Source organism: Babylonia areolata, chromosome 26, assembly GCF_041734735.1.
Source record: "Babylonia areolata isolate BAREFJ2019XMU chromosome 26, ASM4173473v1, whole genome shotgun sequence".
In the NCBI taxonomy this organism is placed as follows: domain Eukaryota; kingdom Metazoa; phylum Mollusca; class Gastropoda; order Neogastropoda; family Buccinidae; genus Babylonia; species Babylonia areolata.
This window is the reverse complement of record NC_134901.1, coordinates 13,375,100-13,394,088: the sequence shown is the minus strand read 5'-3', so window position 1 is coordinate 13,394,088 and position 18,989 is coordinate 13,375,100. Positions and strand designations below refer to the sequence as shown.

The 18,989-nt window shown below is 38.4% G+C and overlaps 1 protein-coding gene across 1 annotated transcript; it reads left to right on the top strand.

Moving 5' to 3' along the window:
* Window positions 1-4,479: 4,479 nt before the first annotated feature.
* On the top strand, window positions 4,480-18,770 carry LOC143300867 (thymidine kinase 2, mitochondrial-like). The gene is made up of 9 exons (XM_076614838.1): window positions 4,480-4,616; window positions 5,328-5,386; window positions 10,028-10,102; window positions 10,971-11,024; window positions 12,035-12,124; window positions 14,282-14,444; window positions 15,549-15,628; window positions 17,408-17,485; window positions 18,004-18,770. Exons 2-9 carry the CDS (start codon window positions 5,348-5,350, stop codon window positions 18,091-18,093), a joined length of 669 nt encoding a protein of 222 aa, XP_076470953.1. The 5' UTR covers window positions 4,480-4,616; window positions 5,328-5,347; the 3' UTR covers window positions 18,094-18,770.
* Window positions 18,771-18,989: the final 219 nt, after the last annotated feature.

Below are 18,989 nucleotides of genomic sequence, written 5' to 3'. Positions count from 1 at the left end.
CGTGGGAGTTGCAGCCCACAAACAAAGAAGAAGAAGAACTTGAAACATTGACTGTAAAGATGCTGCAGAAAAGCGCTGACCCAAAGCTGGTTATGGTATGTTCCCTGCCCTTTCACACGTCTGTGTATATGTGAAGGGTGGTCTGGTAGTAATGCTAATCCGAGCATACAGAGATCATGTAACATGTAACATAAGCAACATGGCCAGAGGTTACTTGGCACTATCAGCTGGTGTTACCCCAATCTCAGACAAAAATTGCAGGTCGAACAGAGGGGAAACAGAAACTAGCACAAATCTTTCCATTCAGTCATATTACTCGTGGGTTTGTTTGTTGTTTTTGTGTGTGTGTTGTTTTTTTGACTCACTTGTGTAAACAAAGTGAGTATGTTTTAACCCGGTGTTCGGTTGTCTGTGTGTGTGTGTGTATGGTAAACTTTAACATTGCCATTTTCTCTGCAAATGCTGTCAGTTGACACCAAATTTGGCATAAAAATAGGAAAAACTCCGTTCTTTCCAGTCATCTTGTTTAAAACAATATTGCACCTCTGAGATGGGCCCAAAATTTTTTTTTTAAAAAGAAGCCAAATTATATGCAAACTGAATTTATTGTTATATATATTTTTTTTTATTCTGTAGACTTGGCACTTTGATCTGATATTCTGACACAACAACAAGAGCAGTCATTTTTATCATTTTTTGTTCAAACAGAAACTTATTTTGCTAAGCATGGAAGTTATATTTCTGGTGCATGTCTTTGCTGCAGATAGTAAAAAAGGGAAATTAATCTGTAATTAATGCTAGGGGGCTTAATTTGCTTTAAACTGAACTTGCTCATCTTAAACATTACATTTTGAAATTATACTCAATACATGAAAAGCTTGTGTGTTTTACTCTCAGTGTACAGGGCTTTCACTATGTTCATTCGCCCAAGTGGTCTTTTTCAGAAAATACTAAAATCAATACGACGAGTGGACTTTATAGATCTATTGGCTGAACCCTGAAGGTCATAGGCAAAAATCAATTGCCTACACATATTTATACATATTCAAAGCGCGTGCTCATATTCCTTGCAAACGTGAAGGACGCCATTTTGTTTCAAGTTGTTGGCCTGCCAGTTCAATCCTATATTCAATGGACAATACACGATAACATGTGGTGGAAAGTTGGAGAAGGAGACTGTTAAATATTTATTCAGAGACTGGATTATGCCCCAAACTGCCATAAAAATATCAACAAAATCAGTCGGAATTCACAGTTTAAAATAATAAACCATGAGAGTTGATACTCGTGATGGAGTACGTAGGGCACGAGAGCGGTAATCCCCACTGATGAAGGAGTACGTACGGCACGAGAGCGGTAATCCCACCGGCTGATGAAGGAGTACGTAGGGCACAAGAGCGGTAATCCCCACTGATGAAGGAGTGCGTAGGGCACGAGAGCGGTAATCCCCACTGATGAAGGAGTACGTAGGGTACGAGAGCGGTAATCCCACCGACTGATGAAGGAGTACGTAGGGCACGAGAGCGGTAATCCCCACTGATGAAGGAGTACGTAGGGCACGAGAGCGGTAATCCCCACTGATGAAGGAGTACGTAGGGCACGAGAGCGGTAATCCCACCGGCTGATGAAGGAGTACGTAGGGCACGAGAGCGGTAATCCCCACTGATGAAGGAGTACGTAGGGCACGAGAGCGATTTTGTATCGGAATTTAAAGATAGGCTCATAGCATGTTACTGTACAAACAAAACTGGCACGGAGAAGTATAGAGCAATGATTGGTATAAATGGTTCTATTCATTTAAATCAATTTTTCAAACAGAGAAGTAGGCTACATTAAGATCATCACAAATAAATGGCATAAAATCTGTTTTGCGAAGGTCAGATTGAGAGCACGAAGACTGAACGTCATCAGAAGATAGTTTGATTCAGACGTAGCAACATCTTCTTGCCCTATGTGTGGCGAAAGCCCCGGCAGAAGATGAAAATCATTTCATACTTTAACTGCAAAAGATACGATGAATTGAGAAAAATCTGTACCCTTTTCAATACAGCTCCACTGCGCAGAGAAAAGATTTGTTTGGCATACTAATGACAGAAAATGAAGATATGAGACTTTCACTTGCAATATTAATTTAATATGTATCCGAGGCAATAAATATACGGAAAACGTCCATCATCGGTCTAAATACTCTTCATTAATCAATTAAAATTTAATTTGGCTTATATGAGGAAAAAAGCATTGATAAAAAGGTAGGGTTACAGTTGGATGGTGACTCGATCTCGACAATGTGTAATTATATATGATGTGTCCGTATTGATATGATACCGGGTTTTGATGTTCTGTCACAAATAGCTATTATTTCATGATTTATACGTACTTTAAGTGTGCCGGCCGTTTATATTGATACGATGTGTGTCGATATTACACTACAGTGATGTGTAAATATGTATTCATTGATTTATATATAATTATGTACTTCGTTTCTCCGTCAATGTACTGTCCAAACCTCATTGGAGACGAACCTGAACGACCGAAAAAACATGCTACACTTACGGCCGCTCCCTCGGCTACCTTTATTTTCTTTGAGGCGATCGATCAGGTGTGATGGCCTTGTACCTCAGTGTTCTTTTTGTTCAGTATTGTTCTTAGTTGACTTGGAGTCGCTCGGACAGAGAAACGTGGCAGAAAATGAGAGAGACAGAAAGACAGAAGAGAGAGAGAGAGAGAGTCTGACAGAGAGGGGGGGAGACAGAGAAAGAAAATAAGAGATGGAGACGGAGACAGAGAGTTACAAGACACAAGTTACGGACAATACAAGACAAAAATCTTTTATTTCGAAGATAATAGACGATAAAAACGCAGTGGTTTGCTATCATATACAATACTAAATAAAAAATAAAGCAAGGTGTTAGTAGAAATGCATAACAGAGGCGGAAAAATACGATTAAAAAACTAATTAAAAAAAGAAAAAAGAACAACAACAACTTCGACAACTCACACACACACACACACACACATGGGGAGAGACAGAAAAAAAATTATAGAAAGGGACTGAGAAAATGAGAGAGAGAGGGGGTGGGGGTGGAGACAGAATCTCTTGGGGACGGAGACAGAGAGCGTTTCCCTGAGTCGTGATGGGAGCGTCAAAGTCCGTGAAATACGGCCCATGTGACTACAAGTACAAGGCAGCGAGCCCACACAACAGCCGAATAAATTGTGCACCACATGAGATATCGCCGCGGGCCCAAACTCACAAGTCGCGCACTGCTGTTCAACGCTGAAGGCGGGCGGTTGTAAAAAGAGAACACACAACACATTCATCATTCCACAACACATCTTTGATCAAACAGAAAGCATTGTCAGTCACAACTGTATACATACATGTGTATTTGCCTATTTTTGGATCTGTGTGAGATGGAATAGCGACACGGGGGAGTATCGACACGGGGGAGTATCGGGGGAATATCGACACGGGGGAGTATCGGGCTGACCGGACCCACCCTGTGTCTTGAGTCTTGTTTGGTTTTTCTATCTTGCAGCAGTTTGAGTTTTAAAGTTTACCGCGAATACATAGACCAGGTCTAGGGTGAACCATACAATTATAATTTCAGGATGTGTCATGTAAGCTCACATGGATCGAGCTTTCACCGTCCGACTGAGGATGACGTTTTCTTGCGTCTTCCCGTCTTTCGTGGCAGTTTGCATTCATCCAGATTTTTTTTTTTTTTTTTTTTCCAAATCGGTATAAGTAGCCCACTTCAACACATGCTGTAACGCCGACGGCAGACGATTGAAAAGGAACAAAAGAAAGGTGGGGGGAGGGGCTGGGGGTTGGTATGAAGGCGTTATTATACCAGGCTGTTTGCATGTTTCCACGGCACACCACCCATGCATATGGTGCCAGAAGAGGTTCCCCGCACATCGACGCCCAGTGCCATGGACTGAATTTGTGCACACAGGTGAGTTTAAAAAGGCACAAATTGATTGTGCATTTCTGGTTTGAATCAACAAGAAGATTTAAACATCACGATTTACGTGTACCCATTTTCATGAGTATATTCTTTTACATTCCTGGTTGTTTCAATTCGGGAGGTAGCCTACATTCCTTGACTCAACAGCTAGTGGCTTTTAATCTCTCTCTCTCTCTCTCTCTCTCTCTCTCTCTCTCTCTCTCTCTCTCTTCAAACACTACAATTAAGCTTAAACGTCAGGAAATGTTTAGAAACCCACAGAGGCAGACCTGATGATTCATTGTTGCCAGATCAACATCGACCCAAAATTACAAAGAGAAAGTAGAATTCCAGGTAGTGCTAGTGTTTGTTTCATTTGTTAAAGAAAATCTTATCAGAGAAAGACAATTGGTTAAGTAGAGCAATATAGATTAATTCCCCCGAAGAAGCACAAAAACTAAGTTGAATTCTAGTAATATTGCTTGTTTCGGTTAAGTGGAAATATATAGGCTGATTCGCAGAAGAAATACAAAAAGAAAGTTGAAGTCCAGTAAAATTGCTTGTTTCATTTGGTATGCATGTGATGTGCATTCACAAGGTGTGGCTGCAAAGAAACAACTGATTTGACACAGTGGGTTAAAAAACAAACAAACAAACGACATTCAGGTCTGTATTCTTTTGACATTCACTGATTCATGTATATATTTCACGATATTTTAATGTGGAAGGAGAAATTGTTATAGAAGATAATTAAGAAATGACTCCTATTTTGTTATGGAATGCACAAGATATTCAGAATTGTGAGATGAGTTTGTTCCACAAACATATACAAGTGTTCAGTCTGTTAACGTTTACAGATTTCTTTCAGGTTGGGTTTCTTATCATTATTATCATTATTAGACTTAAGTATAGAAAAAAATGTATCAAATTGAATAAGGCTGTTTGGTATATTTACCATTGAATCAGAGTTTGAAACTAAACAGTTATTCATCAAACTGAGTAAAATAGTTTAATATGGGTGAACGTCAACCATTAATATGTTTACCCATCGATTTAGATTCACAAGTTAATTTCAGCTCTCTCTCTCTTTGAGTTAGCAACCACACGAATGTACTTTTCTTCTGTAGTTTCCTTGTGTTTTACATTTGATTTATGTCCTCCATGTCCCAGAAGGGGTTACAGAATCAACTGAAAATCTTCAACCTCATGTAAAAGACTGATTGTATGTGAGATTATTTTTTTTTTTTTTTTAAGTGTGCAGAGGACAGGAATTTAGGTGACATGATAAGTGATCGGAATAATTTTACATTTCAACATGGACGCTATGAAATACTATGTACACATCCATGTCCATGTTTTGCAATATATCTTTGACAGGTGTCCAGAAACTGAACAGCATGGCCATTGATAACAGCAATGCACGTCACAAATACACAGTAAGAAAGTGGGGATTGTTTTGCCATTTAGTTATTTATGAAATAAGTTGTTCATATGCTTGCATATACATTATATCATGCGTGTGTGTGTGTGTGTGTGTGTGTGTGTGTGACGGGGTATTTTGTATGTTTCAACTGAGTGGATTTCGAAGATCGCGCCAAAACTCATTCACATAAATATTAGTTTTAAAATGTTATAGGCTTTCTGGCCAAATGATATCATTACAGTTGAGAAGTATGATCGTTCTGAAGTTCCATAACACAAAACTATAATCTCATCTATAAGGAAGTGTTTATAATTTAACAAATTGATGAAAATCATCATACGGTTCCCTGTAAAGGGAGATAACTTGTGACCGATTTACAACTTCCTTGGTAACCTTCGGCGAGTCACAAAAATCGTCTGCTAAGCTGGCCCAACGAAGATCGTAGCCAACCCGGCTACATCCCCCCCTACTCAGTTACAACCAGCGTCCTCGCTGGCACTTTTCATGACTACATAAAAGGGGGCCTAAATCATGCACTAATACATCCATTCAAACCAACGAACACACAAAACATTATCTTAAGTGCAAATCCCAAGACACTGAGTTCCAAAAATCGGAAAAATGCAAAATCCATTAAAATCTCAAACAATAATCAGTAACCCTCGAGGAACGTTATTTTGAGCGCGAACCCTCAGAGTAAGATTTTCACAAAATGTATAGCCCACGTCAGGGCAAAACGGTTTGCCCACGCTGAATTCTTAAAGGGGCATCATTTTAAATGTAGCCCTTAAAGTTCAGTATATACTTAAAATGCACACGGCAATCCAGTGGGTAGACTCTAGTCAAATGCTCTTGAGGGGCGTTATTTAAAATGCAAACCCCCAAAGCCAAAACCAGTACAGGTTATAAGGGGAGCTGTTGTATTAACAGTGTTCCCAATATAACAAAATAAGCCCCAACAATGTTAATTGGCTGAAATGTATATCGGCATGTTATACACTGACTGTGGGAAAATAGTTGTATAAACACATAATTCCTTTTCATCAGCTTCACATCCGTATTGACTTAGAGAGAACCTGAAACAAAATTCCTCAAGATGAAGTACCTGAAGCGCGGGCCCAACGAAGACTAGAAAGGAGTTGTCATTTTTTAACAAACGTTTCCTCTGAGTCATTTTTTCTCTGTCTCTCTCTTCTTTTTGACCAACTCATTAGCACCAATAAAACATATTTGCAATTCAGTGGACAATTTCAACAATACAATTTGATGCAATTATCAACCAAAAATGAGTGAGCATTCAACAGCTTTGCTTGGGGGAAAAATCAATCTTTGATCAAACAAAATGAGTGAGCATTCAACAGCTTTGCTTGGGGGGAAAAGTCAATCTTTGAAAAATTTCAACTGCTCAATGACAAAAAAAACAACAAAAAAAAAACAAGAGAACAATCAGTCCCACACATTGTCCATCATTAACCTATCTTGTCTCCTCAAATTTCAAGTGAGACAGCAACTAAGCAAAGTCACTGACCAACGTAAGGAACACCAGATGTGTACCATGTTACTGGCTTCGTCGTCAGGCGTAGAGATCGCCTAGGGGTGGGAGCTGGTGGTAGTGGAGGCGGCTCTGGTGCTGCCTGCAGGGCTGATGTCCTGGGCCCTGGCATGGGACTGAACAGGCACACCCCACTGTCAGTGTCAGTGTCAGTATCAGAGTCTGACACTTTGTTGACATGGCAGGACCGTTGGGACAGGTCAGTCGGCGTGACAGCAGGTGGTGGTCGTTGGCTGCCTCTCAGCTGTGTGAGGTTGAGTACAGGTGAAGGTGACACCTGTGGGATCACAGCATCAGGTGTGGTGCTGTGGCGCTTCCGTCTGCGTCGGCGTCTCCTGCGTCGCTGGTTTGGAGCTGGAGCAGCTGGCAATGACCCAGATTGCCCAGTGTGTTTGGTGACAGCACACTGGTTGTTGACTGCCATTGGAGTCTGGTGGTCAGCTTTCTGTCGCCTGGCATTCTTCATATAGCGCTGCTTGTGCCGACACTGGTCTTCAGTGTGGCCAGACCGCTGACACCAGACACAGTGTGGAGGGTCTGGGGCCCGGTCAGCAGCACAGCGGCGAGGATGATGTGCTGGTCCTGGAGGATGTGGGCGGTGTGCTGGCATGGGGAACTGCTGCTGCTGTTGTCGCAAACTGTTGACTTCAGCCGTCAATGTAGCCAGCTGGGCCTGTAGGCAGGCAACAGTGGCGTTGTGACTGTCGTCAGCGTCGCTGTCCTCCCTCAGCCATCGCTGGGCCTCCTTCTTCGCCGCCTCGAAGGTGGTGTCAGGGTGGTCTCTGATGAAGCGCCTGACATCGCGCCTGAGTGCAGCTGGCTGAAGACCTCTGGCGAAGGCGTCGCGGAGAATGGTCGCTGGCACCTGCATCATCCCATCTTCAGCCTTGTTGACCTTGGTCCAGAGGTACCGAAGATGGGACGCGTACACTGCAATCGTCTCCTTGGACTGCTGCTGCCTAGTGAAGAAGGCAGTGGCAAGGTCTGTGGTGTCACGCTGCTCTCCCCAGTTCTCCTCGAGTAGTGTTAGGATTTTGGCTGGCGTGTCCACTTCTGTCGCCGGCAGCCTGACAATCTGCTGGCGAGCTCTGCCTGCAAGGGCTGAGATCAGCCAGAGAGAGGCTGTCGCGTCATCCAGGGGCTGCAGATGGAGGATCAGTCGGGCCTCCCAGATGAAGTCATCAACTTCCCTGCCACTTTCCTCACCGGAGAACGTCGGGAGTTTGGGCAGGAAGTCGGATTGGGCCATGTTGATGGGCGACGTTACTTCTGCGTGGACTTGAAGTACCTGCTGCACTCTCTCTCTGTCTTCTCCTAATCCTGCTCGCAGCGCCAGTTGTGACAGGGTGGTAAGGTGGTGTTGGAGAAGGTGAAGACAGGTAGAAGGTGTTAGCAGAAGAGAGCTGCAGCCAGGCAAGGTAGACTCGGGAAGGCAGTGCGCTGGTTTTCTTCTTTTATTTATTCTTTCATTCTTCCAGGCCAGGAGAGTTCTCTTTTGTCTGGCACTCGCTCACTCCTTATATTCTGTTCCGCCGAACCGCAAAGCCAGCGCCGCGAAGCAACTCACGAAACCGGCCCTCCGCGAGCCTTGAGGGGCCAAGCTTGTGTTTGTTTGACCAATTTTAGCGGCTTCTGACTTTCGGCTCGGGGAACTAACATAGACATATTATATATCACACAAAACTACAAGAGACGAGCATTTTCTTAAGCTAAACCATTTTCTACAAAAATAATGTAGTTAAAAACTGTAAATAAAAAGAGTCACTGAATGAACGAGCTTTTAACGAGTTCATGTATCATTTTTGTACATTACAACAATTAATACGTCGCGATATGTAATATAATTGTAACAATTAAGTAACTGAACATCCTGAATTTCCAACTATATAAAAATCATCTATAAAATCTGCTTCTAGAGTAAAGATTTTTTATGTAAAAATTCAAGAGAAAACTCAGCGGATAGCTCCCGTGTCGGCACCGCTTGGCGGTGCTTTTGGCACTTGTGATCGACAATGAAATACTTCGTTTAAACCAACTACAACACAATTATACATGCACGATACTAATCAGATTGATAACAGAAATGCAAACATCTGCAAGACACGATATAAAAATGTGTAGGTATTGTAAAAACGTATTTTGCTCAAATCGGCACTGACGAATTCCAATGGCTTGAAGAAGAGATAGTTTTGTGGCGCCGAAATGCCGTCAGACATTTCGTACCATCGCATGCCTATAACTTAGGTGTACACGGAAAGCAGTACACGAGAAGAAGGCTTAATCATTTACATTTTAATGCACATTCTAAATTCCACGGTAACTATATCGATTTATAGAAAACGAAGGTATTTTGTATGTTTCAACTGAGTGGATTTCGAAGATCGCGCCAAAACTCATTCACATAAATATTAGTTTTAAAATGTTATAGGCTTTCTGGCCAAATGATATCATTACAGTTGAGAAGTATGATCGTTCTGAAGTTCCATAACACAAAACTATAATCTCATCTATAAGGAAGTGTTTATAATTTAACAAATTGATGAAAATCATCATACGGTTCCCTGTAAAGGGAGATAACTTGTGACCGATTTACAACTTCCTTGGTAACCTTCGGCGAGTCACAAAAATCGTCTGCTAAGCTGGCCCAACGAAGATCGTAGCCAACCCGGCTACATGTGTGTGTGTGTTTGAGACAAATATTAATATTGCCTCTGTTATCCATGCATGTGTGTATACATGTATGTATGTGACATCATCAAAGTCAGGAATATGAACTTATTTCTGCACGGCAATATATATATATTTTTTTTTATCTAGTTCACCAAAGTATTGGATATAGATCTTTTTTTTAAATACTAAAATGAAATAAGTTTTTTTTTATTGCTGAAATAGACACAAAAAACTAAATGATTGTAGTTTTGGTTTTGTTCTGTGGTATTTCTGTGGAATAGAAACAAAGAGTAGATTTTTTTTTTTTATCTGAAAGAGAAACAAACAGATAATCACTCACTGGGTTTTGCTCTGTGGTATTTCTGTAGAACAGAAACAGAAAGTAGAGTCCTGACATTTATTAATTAACAAAACTGATGAATGTCATCACAGGTATGCGTTGAGGGAAACATTGGCAGTGGAAAGACAACTCTGCTTGAACACTTTCATAATGTACCCAGTGTACAGGTAGGACAGTCTGTGTGTACATGTGTGTTTCTTTCTTTCTTTTAGTTTAATGTCTTTTAACTGTTTAGCGATATCAGATGGGGAAAAAAAAGTGTGTATGTGTGCATGGGAGATGTGGGAGTGGGGTACATGAGAAGAGGTGGTTTGATGACTGAAGTGGGCAGTGGAAAAGGAAGAGATACGAAGGAATGGACTGATGAACAGTGAATTATAACATGAATTATAACAGTGAATTAAACAGCCATCTAAAAGTAAAAAAAACATGCTTATGATAACAAAAATGTGTTCAGTTAAAAGTAGATAGTGTGTGTGTGTGTGTGTGTGTGTGTGTGTGTGTGTGTGTGTGTGTGTGTGCATTGTTTGAGCAGGTGAATGTGTGCATGAGTGCATGTGCACTAATGTGTGTGTGTGTGTGTGTGTGTGTGTGTGTGTGTGTGTGTGTGTGTGTTAGTAGTATATTTGTATTTGACTGTGTCTGTGTATTTCTGTTCTCACATGCAAGAGTTCATTCTTTTGTGTATGTATGTCTGTCTATATTGATGTGTGCATATCTGTGTGCTTATACAAAACTACAGATTGTAGTCAGTTTGAAATTCAAAGACTGAGCAGGTATATATGTATGACTATGCATAAGACACTTCAGGATTTGTAAAAACGAGTTTGTAAATCAGTATGTAGCATGTACAGGTTGTGTGCATCTCCCCAATTTTACATTTTATACATGATTAATTCATTCATTCCTTGCCATGCCTGTGTGTGTGTGTGTGTGTGTGTGCGTGCATATGCGTGTGTGTGCATGCGTGGATGCATGCATGTGTGCGTGTGTTCATGCATGTGTGTGTGATATTTATTCTCACCTATCTTTCAGATCATGGCAGAACCAGTCGATATGTGGCGAAATGTGAGAGGCCATAATGCTCTGGTAGGTGTCCACAGGTTCACCGAACATGGACAGTTTTTCTTTTGTTTTTTTCTTCCAGTCATTTGCTGTTTTATGTATTGTATACTTGTGTGAGTATGCATGCATATGTGTGTGTCCACAAGGTCACATAAAGTAGATAAAATTTGTTTTTTTTATAATATCAATCATTTACCTTTTGTGTTTCTTTTTTTTTTTTTTTTTTTTTTAAAGTTTAATGGGTATACTTATCTGTTTCTTTTTTCTTTTTTTTTTATTCATCTTATTTCACTTTAGACTTACGTTTTATGCAATTCTATGGAAGGCTTTAAAGGCCCAGACCTGTCCATTGGGTTTAAGCATAAGCCAGACATCTGCTCTCCCCCCTTTTTTTTTCTTTTTTTCCAGTTTCTAAACAGATCTATATCATATATGGATCAGTCTGCATACATTGACACCTTCTTGAAACTGAAACTGAAACCAAACTCAGTCTCAGCCGTGCTGCAAAAAAAAAGTAGATTATCAGACAGATATACAAAGTGAGGCTGATGATGACACAATTACATGGTTGATCTAAAAAATTAAAAAATAAAATCTGAAAAAAAAAGTTTATAACTATTATGTTGATCAGATTTGACTGAGGTTTCCATAGGAAAGTGTTACTTTGGAGATGTTTGTCAATGGGTGGGTTGGTAACTCTTTTACAGTGATTCATGAACACACACACACACACACACACACACACACACACACACACACACACACACACACACACACACACATGGCACAAGGGAAATCTTAATTCCCCCCCCCCCCCCAACCCCCCCTTTTTTTTTCTTTCTTTTTTTTTCTTTTTTTTTTTTACAATAGTGGTCATGGTAGATGTGCATCAAAGAATCAATATGAATGATTTATAATCCTGAGCTTACGTTTATAGATAATTTTGAGATTGATTCTTTTAGAATTTTTAGTTAGGGAATATGCTGCTAAAATGATGGAGTGAAAATAAGAAAAGTGTCATGGTGTGTGGGCAGTGGGAGATGCACAAGGACCCTGCACGTTGGGGTATGACTCTTCAGACCTACATTCAGCTCACCATGTTGGACCTACACACGTCCCCTCAGGTAGTGTAGAATCTGTAGTGTGTAGTGTGTGTATGTTCTTTTGTACATTAAAAAAAAAAAATTTGTCTTTTGTGTCTGTTTCCCCCAACCCCCTCCATTCCCACTATGGAAATTCTAAGGGGTTGGGGTTGGGGGATGGAGGGGGTGGGGGTGTGGGGGGGACGGAGGTGGGGGGGGGGGGGGCGCGTGCTCTTTCTGTACCCCCCACCTCCTGGAAACTGTGCAAGAAATTTCCTCCTTTTCTCTATCACACTTTCTTTGTTACTGTTTTTTTTTCCTTTTCTTTTTGTTGTCTCTTCTTCTGTTCTTCTTTTTTGTCTTGCTGAATCATTCACCTATATATATATATGTGTGTGTGTGTGTGTGTGTGTGTGTACATATACACACACACATATATATATATAGAAGAAAAACAAAATATATATATATATTTTTTTTTTTTTTACTAGAGTCTTGACTTTTTTTGTTTTGTTATTTTCTTCTTGACTTGATAACTGGGCTGAATAAACCCAGAGTCTGACACACCGCCAACAGACCCGAGAGGAATCTGGTGAACAGTTCTTCCGTGAAGTGCTCCAGTGACTCTTCACCAAGTTTAGAGAAAAAAAAAAGAAAATGAAAAATGGACATTCCTACTAATTCTTTTTCTTTTTCTTTTTTTTTTTGCGCCAAGTTGTTATGAATTACTCACTGACATTAAAAAAAAAAAAAAATGAAGTGTACAATTTTGTTTGTTTACATGTTTCTTCTGTTTTTTGTGTGTGTGTTTTTGTTTGAATCAAACAGCAAAAAAATTAACGGAATGTACAATGCCTTTGGCATGTCTTGGGTTTATGTGAATGAATACAAGTGTACTTGTGCCTGTTTCTTTTCCAGATTCTTTTTTTTTTTTTTTTTTTTTAAGGTTCCATGGGATGGTTATTTACAATAATAATCATGTCACACATCTTGTGAACTGGAAGCCAAGGGGAAAAGAAAGTAATACTGATGATGATACTGATAATGATAACAATACTAACACTACTGCTACTACTAGAACTACTACTACTACTACTAATGATGATAATCCAATAATAAGAGTAATAATAATCATGATCATGACAATGATGAAGAAGAGGATGATGATGATCTTGTTAATAATAGTAATTACAATAATACTAATAATGATAATAATACTAGCAATAATGATACAGATACTACTTACAGTGATGAATAATGAATGATTCTCTGTTTTGTTTTTGCTTTTTGTAGATACTGTTAATCAGTGTGTTTGTGTGCGTGTGTGTGTGAGAGTGTGTGCATGTGTGTGTGTGTGTGTGAGTGCGTGCATGTGTGTGTGTGTGTGTGTGTGTGTGTGCGTGAATGCGTATGTGTGTGTGTGTGTGTGTGTATGTGGGAAGGTATATGTGTGTGTGTGCATGCATGCATGTGTGGGTGTGTGCATGCATGTATGCATGTATGTTTGTAAATTGTGTTGACAGACAGAGCCTGTACGTATAATGGAGAGGTCAATACACAGTGCATGTATGCATGTATGTTTGTAAATTGTGTTGACAGACGGAGCCTGTATGTATAATGGAGAGGTCAATACACAGTGCATGTATGCATGTATGTTTGTAAATTGTGTTGACAGACAGAGCCTGTACGTATAATGGAGAGGTCAATACACAGTGCATGTATGTTTGTAAATTGTGTTGACAGACAGAGCCTGTACGTATAATGGAGAGGTCAATACACAGTGCATGTATGCATGTATGTTTGTAAATTGTGTTGACAGACAGAGCCTGTACGTATAATGGAGAGGTCAATACACAGTGCATGTATGCATGTATGTTTGTAAATTGTGTTGACAGACAGAGCCTGTACGTATAATGGAGAGGTCAATACACAGTGCATGTATGCATGTATGTTTGTAAATTGTGTTGACAGACAGAGCCTGTACGTATAATGGAGAGGTCAATACACAGTGCATGTATGCATGTATGTTTGTAAATTGTGTTGACAGACAGAGCCTGTACGTATAATGGAGAGGTCAATACACAGTGCATGTATGCATGTATGTTTGTAAATTGTGTTGACAGACAGAGCCTGTACGTATAATGGAGAGGTCAATACACAGTGCATGTATGCATGTATGTTTGTAAATTGTGTTGACAGACAGAGCCTGTACGTATAATGGAGAGGTCAATACACAGTGCCAGGTACTGCTTTGTGGAAAACCTGCACAGAAATGGTCAGATGCTGGACATGGAGTATGCCATACTGGACGAGTGGTATCAGTGGATTCTCAACAAGCAAGATGTCCATGTGGATCTTTTCGGTTAGACGCCTTTCTTTTCTTTCTTTTTTTATGTAAGAAAGACACAGAGAGTGTGTGTATGTGTTTTGGTTAGACACCCTTCTTTTCATGTAAGAGAGACACAGAGAGAGTGTGTGTGTATGTGTGTGAAAATGTATCAAATTACATTGTTGTTTGTGTGGGGTTGGTGATGCATGCGTTTGAATATGTACAAGTATGAATATGTACAAGTATGAATGGCATGTGGATCTGTTTATAACATTTTGCAGTCTCTTTGTTACTCTCTTGCATACATGATTATTCATTTGTTGGCTGTTAATGAAAACAAAACAAAACAAAACAACAACAACAACAACAACAACAACAACAACACACACACACACACACACACACACACACACACACACACACACACACACACACACACACACACACACACACACACACAAAACAAAACAAAACAAAAAACACACAAAAACAAAACAAAACAAAAAAACTGGATGTTTTCATGGAATAATAATAATCTGACTAAAGTTATATGAAGGATTATCAACCACTGCAGATTTTGCGCAAAGTGGGTCAAATTTGTGGATGATAAAATAACAAAACCGTCAAAAATGTTTGGGTTTAAAAGCAGTGTATGGTGGCATCTTGGGATGTGGGTAAGAGTATCAGCTTATAAAAGAGTCAATAATTCTCCATGAAACTTGAATCATTAAAGTTAAACAATAAGATGAACATCACCATAACATTTTGTGATATTGATTTTCAGTAGTTGACACTTTTACCCTTGCCCCTTTCTCAACCGTCACAATTATCCCAACTGAAGTATACTGGATCAAAAAATGAAAAATGGTATATATCATTTGGATTTTTCTTTCATTGTTTTCTTACACTGTCTGTGCTTAAGTTGCCCAAAACCTGAAGGATTATAAAATGCATATGAATTATACTGGATCAAAAAATGAAAAGTAGTGTATATCATTTGGATTTTTCTTTCTTTCTTTCTTTTTTTTTTTTTACACTCTCTGTGCTAAGGTTGCCCCAAACCCGAAGGATTGTAGAATGCATCTGAAATGAGTATTTTTTTCTGTATGTTCATTGGTTTGCTTTCTGTTGTGCCAGTCTATTTGTACACAAGTCCGGAGACATGCATGGAAAGGATCAAGAAGAGAGGCCGCAGTGAAGATGCCAGAATCACACTGGTATGTGGAGATCATTCATGTATGTGAACGATCAATATGTATAGCGCTTTGATTTTCATATAAACATAATGTAGCATTTTAGATCATGGATGCATTTGAATGATCAGTATATATAGTGCTTTGATTATTTTTCATATAGATAGAATATAGCACTTTAGATCATTCATGTATGTGAATGATGAGTATGTAGAGTGCTTTGATTATTTTCATATAAACAGAATATAGTATTGCAGATCATTCATGTATGTGAATGATCAGTATGTATAGCGCTTTGGTTATTTTTCATATAAACAGAATATAGTATTTCAGATCATTCATGTATGTGAATGATCAGTATGTATAGCGCTTTGGTTATTTTTCATATAAACAGAATATAGTATTGCAGATCATTCATGTATGTGAATGATCAGTATGTATAGCGCTTTGGTTATTTTTCATATAAACAGAATATAGTATTTCAGATCATTCATGTGTGTGAATGATCAGTATGTATAGCGCTTTGATTATTTTTCAAAAAACAGAATATAGTATTGCAGATCATTCATGTATGTGAATGATCAGTATGTATAGCGCTTTGGTTATTTTTCATATAAACAGAATATAGTATTTCAGATCATTCATGTATGTGAATGATCAGTATGTATAGTGCTTTGGTTATTTTTCATATAAACAGATTATAGTATTGCAGATCATTCATGTGTGTGAATGATCAGTATGTATAGTGCTTTAGTTATTTTTCATATAAACAGAATATAGTATTTCAGATCATTCATTTATGTGAATGATCAGTATGTATAGCGCTTTCGTTATTTTTCATATAAACAGATTATAGTATTGCAGATCATTCATGTATGTGAATGATCAGTATGTATAGCGCTTTGGTTATTTTTCATATAAACAGAATATAGTATTTTATGAATGCCATCATTATTACAATTCTCTATTTTTTTTTCTTATTTGTTCGTATTCTTTCTCTTTTCTTTTCCTTTTTTTCATTATTTTCTTTATGACTCATTTGGTGAGGAAAGACACAGTTTTGAAGCAGGTCTATAAAGGAATGTTGTAGTTGTCTTTTTTGAAAATAACTGATCAGACTATCAAAATGTTTTTGTTTAATCAAACAAGTCTCCCTCTTTGACTCACTTGTGTAAACAAAGTGAGTCTATGTTTTAACCCGGTGTTCAGTTGTCTGTGTGTGTGTGTGTGTGTGTGTGTGTGTGTCTGTGTCTGTGTGTCTGTGTGTCCGTGGTAAACTTTAACATTGACATTTTCTCTGCAACTACGTTGTCAGTTGACACCAAATTAGGCATAAAAATAGGAAAAATTCAGTTCTTTCCAGTCATCTTGTTTAAAACAATATTGCACCTCTGGGACGGGCACAAAAAACAAACAAAAAAAATGAAGCCTAATTATATGCAAACTTCATTTACTGTTATATTTATATTTTTTTGTATTCTCTAAACTTGGCACTTTGATCTGATATTCGACCCAACAACAAGAGCAGTCATTATTATCATTTTTTGTTCAAACAGGAACTTCTTTTGCTAAGCATGGAAGTTTTACTTATTTTGCAAACGTTTGGGTGCAGATAGTAAAAAAGGGAAATTACTCTGTAATTAATGCTAGGGGACTTAATTTGCTTTAAACTGATCTTTCTCATCTTAAACATTACATTTTGAAATTATACTCAGTACATAAAAAGCTTGGGTGTTTTTTTTTAAAGTGTATCACAAGTGAGTCTTGAAGGCCTTGCCTCTCTTGTCTCATTTTGTTTTGCAGGAATTGGTGCAGAAAGTTCACTCACTTCATGAAAACTGGTTAAAACACAATATTTTGCCTTGCCAGGCACCAGTTTTGGTAAGTGAACACAACGATTTTTGCAGTCGTGATTTATACTATACTTTGCATCTTTACTTGTCTTATGATTTGTGTCTTTAAGCTGTTTATGTTTCTGAACTTAATGTTGATAACTATGACTTCACTAACCAGACATATTCTATCTTGTATTTCATCCATCTTATTTATGACAGCTTTTACAATTGTTGTTATTTACATATTATTGTAATTTACAGATTATTGTTATTTACACACAGTTAATGTTATTTCCAGACAATATTTGTCAGAAACAGACAGTTGTTTTGTTGGTATTTATAAACTGTTGATGTTATTCGCATACAACATTTCTTAATTTGCATGCAGTTGTTTAGTTCTTATTTTCAGACCATTGGCGTTATCTACAGACAATATCTGTATTTTACGAATGGTTGTTTGTTGTTATTTATCGATCAGTGAGGTTATTTACAGACAATATTTGTCATTCACAGACAGCTGTTTTTGTTGTGTGTGTATTTAAAAAAAAAAAAATTTTTTTACAGACCATTGATGCAGATTGTGACCAGGCAGACATGGTTGAGAAATACAAAGAGATAGAACAGGTGGTCCTGAAGGAGAGGAAAGACAGGTGAATTCTCTGGAACCATGCACAGGTGGAGCTGGGACTGGCATTCATTGCACTGTTGGAGCAAAAAATAAAAAAAATAAAAACAACAACAGAAATTGCAAAAGACACCTTTTCCAGTTAATTTGTTTGAAGATTGTTATGTGTTTATGTGTGTAATTGTGTGTCAAATTCAATTCAAAGTCAAAATTTTATTATCAAGAATTGAATAATCAAGAAATGGTGTTTTTTTTCTTTAACTAAGAAAAGAGAAACTAGATAAAATATTTTTTAAAGTACAGAATAGTATAATAATGAAATGTGCAGTTATACTTCTACCACACACACACACACATACATACATATCCATATCATGTTTGTATTAACCTTATCAACCCAATTACACACACGTTCATATAAACAAGAATACTGCACAATTAATTTCCGGTTTGATGAATAATTATACATTGTATTGTACTGGATTGGATTGGACTGAATTAGATAGACATGTATTGTATTATAATGTATAGCCCACTATTAGCCACAGCCAGAAGGATAGAAAATATTGCCAAATTTACAGAGTGGAATGACTTACACTTGCTTTGAATCTTAAAGGAAAACATTTTATGTTTGATTAACAAATAGTGAAGTTAACTCTGTCCATTCACAAGGTACACAACTTCAAGTCAGTGCTGCTCACGCTACCGATTCAGCTAGCACACAGGTAAATAAAAAGTACATTGGAACAAACCCAGACACTTCCTCAAAAGAGGAAGCGCCGGGCCTGTCCTTATACCGATCATCTGACATGTGCACACAGCAGCAAAGACAGAAGAAATGTGTGAACACAAATAAGCTTTTATTCAAGATTGGCATAGCCTCAATCCTGAACAAGCCACACAGAACACAAGGACAATACAGAAC

Excerpts from the sequence above, each read along its gene's own strand:
- LOC143300867 (XM_076614838.1), top strand. The coding sequence starts at position 5,348 with ATGGCCATTGATAACAGCAATGCACGTCACAAATACACA. Across the intron at positions 12,125-14,281 it reads ACCTACACACGTCCCCTCAG|ACAGAGCCTGTACGTATAAT; the intron begins GTAGTGTAGAAT and ends TTGTGTTGACAG. Across the intron at positions 15,629-17,407 it reads AAGATGCCAGAATCACACTG|GAATTGGTGCAGAAAGTTCA; the intron begins GTATGTGGAGAT and ends TTTGTTTTGCAG.